General features: G+C 54.4%; 1 protein-coding gene across 1 annotated transcript in view; it reads right to left on the bottom strand.

The window, feature by feature from the left end:
* The window catches only part of LOC108804168 (DNA (cytosine-5)-methyltransferase 3A-like), a gene marked incomplete at both ends in the record, with an annotated part of 2,198 nt that overhangs the window by 534 nt on the left and 1,313 nt on the right, over window positions 1-351 (bottom strand). Inside the window, one exon of the mRNA XM_018575925.1 lies at window positions 10-100. Coding sequence (XP_018431427.1) covers window positions 10-100 — 91 coding nt within the window. The remainder of the gene's footprint in view (window positions 1-9; window positions 101-351) is intronic.

Genomic DNA, 351 nt, shown 5'->3' with positions numbered 1-351 from the left:
CTGGTGTACCGTAAAGACCTTCCCGAGCCGGGTTGACCGCAGAGAGGTCGTTGCAGGGACTTCCTCCAATCAGCAAGTCGAAGGGCCCCCAGGCGTCAATCTGCAGAGGAGAGCCGAAATATGAGACAGCAAAGGGACAGGAAATGATCATCACTGTATGTGAATCCCCCTCCTAGCCCCGCCCCCACAGGAGGAAATATGAGACAGCAAAGGGACAGGAAATGATCATCACTGTATGTGAATCCCCCTCCTAGTCCCGCCCCCACAGGAGGAAATATGAGACAGCAAGGGAATAGGAAATGATCATCATTGTATGTGAATCCCCCTCCTAGCCCCGCCCCCACAGGAGGA

The sequence above is a fragment of the Nanorana parkeri genome, unplaced genomic scaffold (assembly GCF_000935625.1).
Source record: "Nanorana parkeri isolate BGI_ZX_2015 unplaced genomic scaffold, ASM93562v1 scaffold5765, whole genome shotgun sequence".
NCBI lineage: Eukaryota > Metazoa > Chordata > Amphibia > Anura > Dicroglossidae > Nanorana > Nanorana parkeri.
The sequence above is the reverse complement of the archived record's forward strand: the minus strand, read 5'-3'. Positions and strand labels throughout refer to the sequence as shown.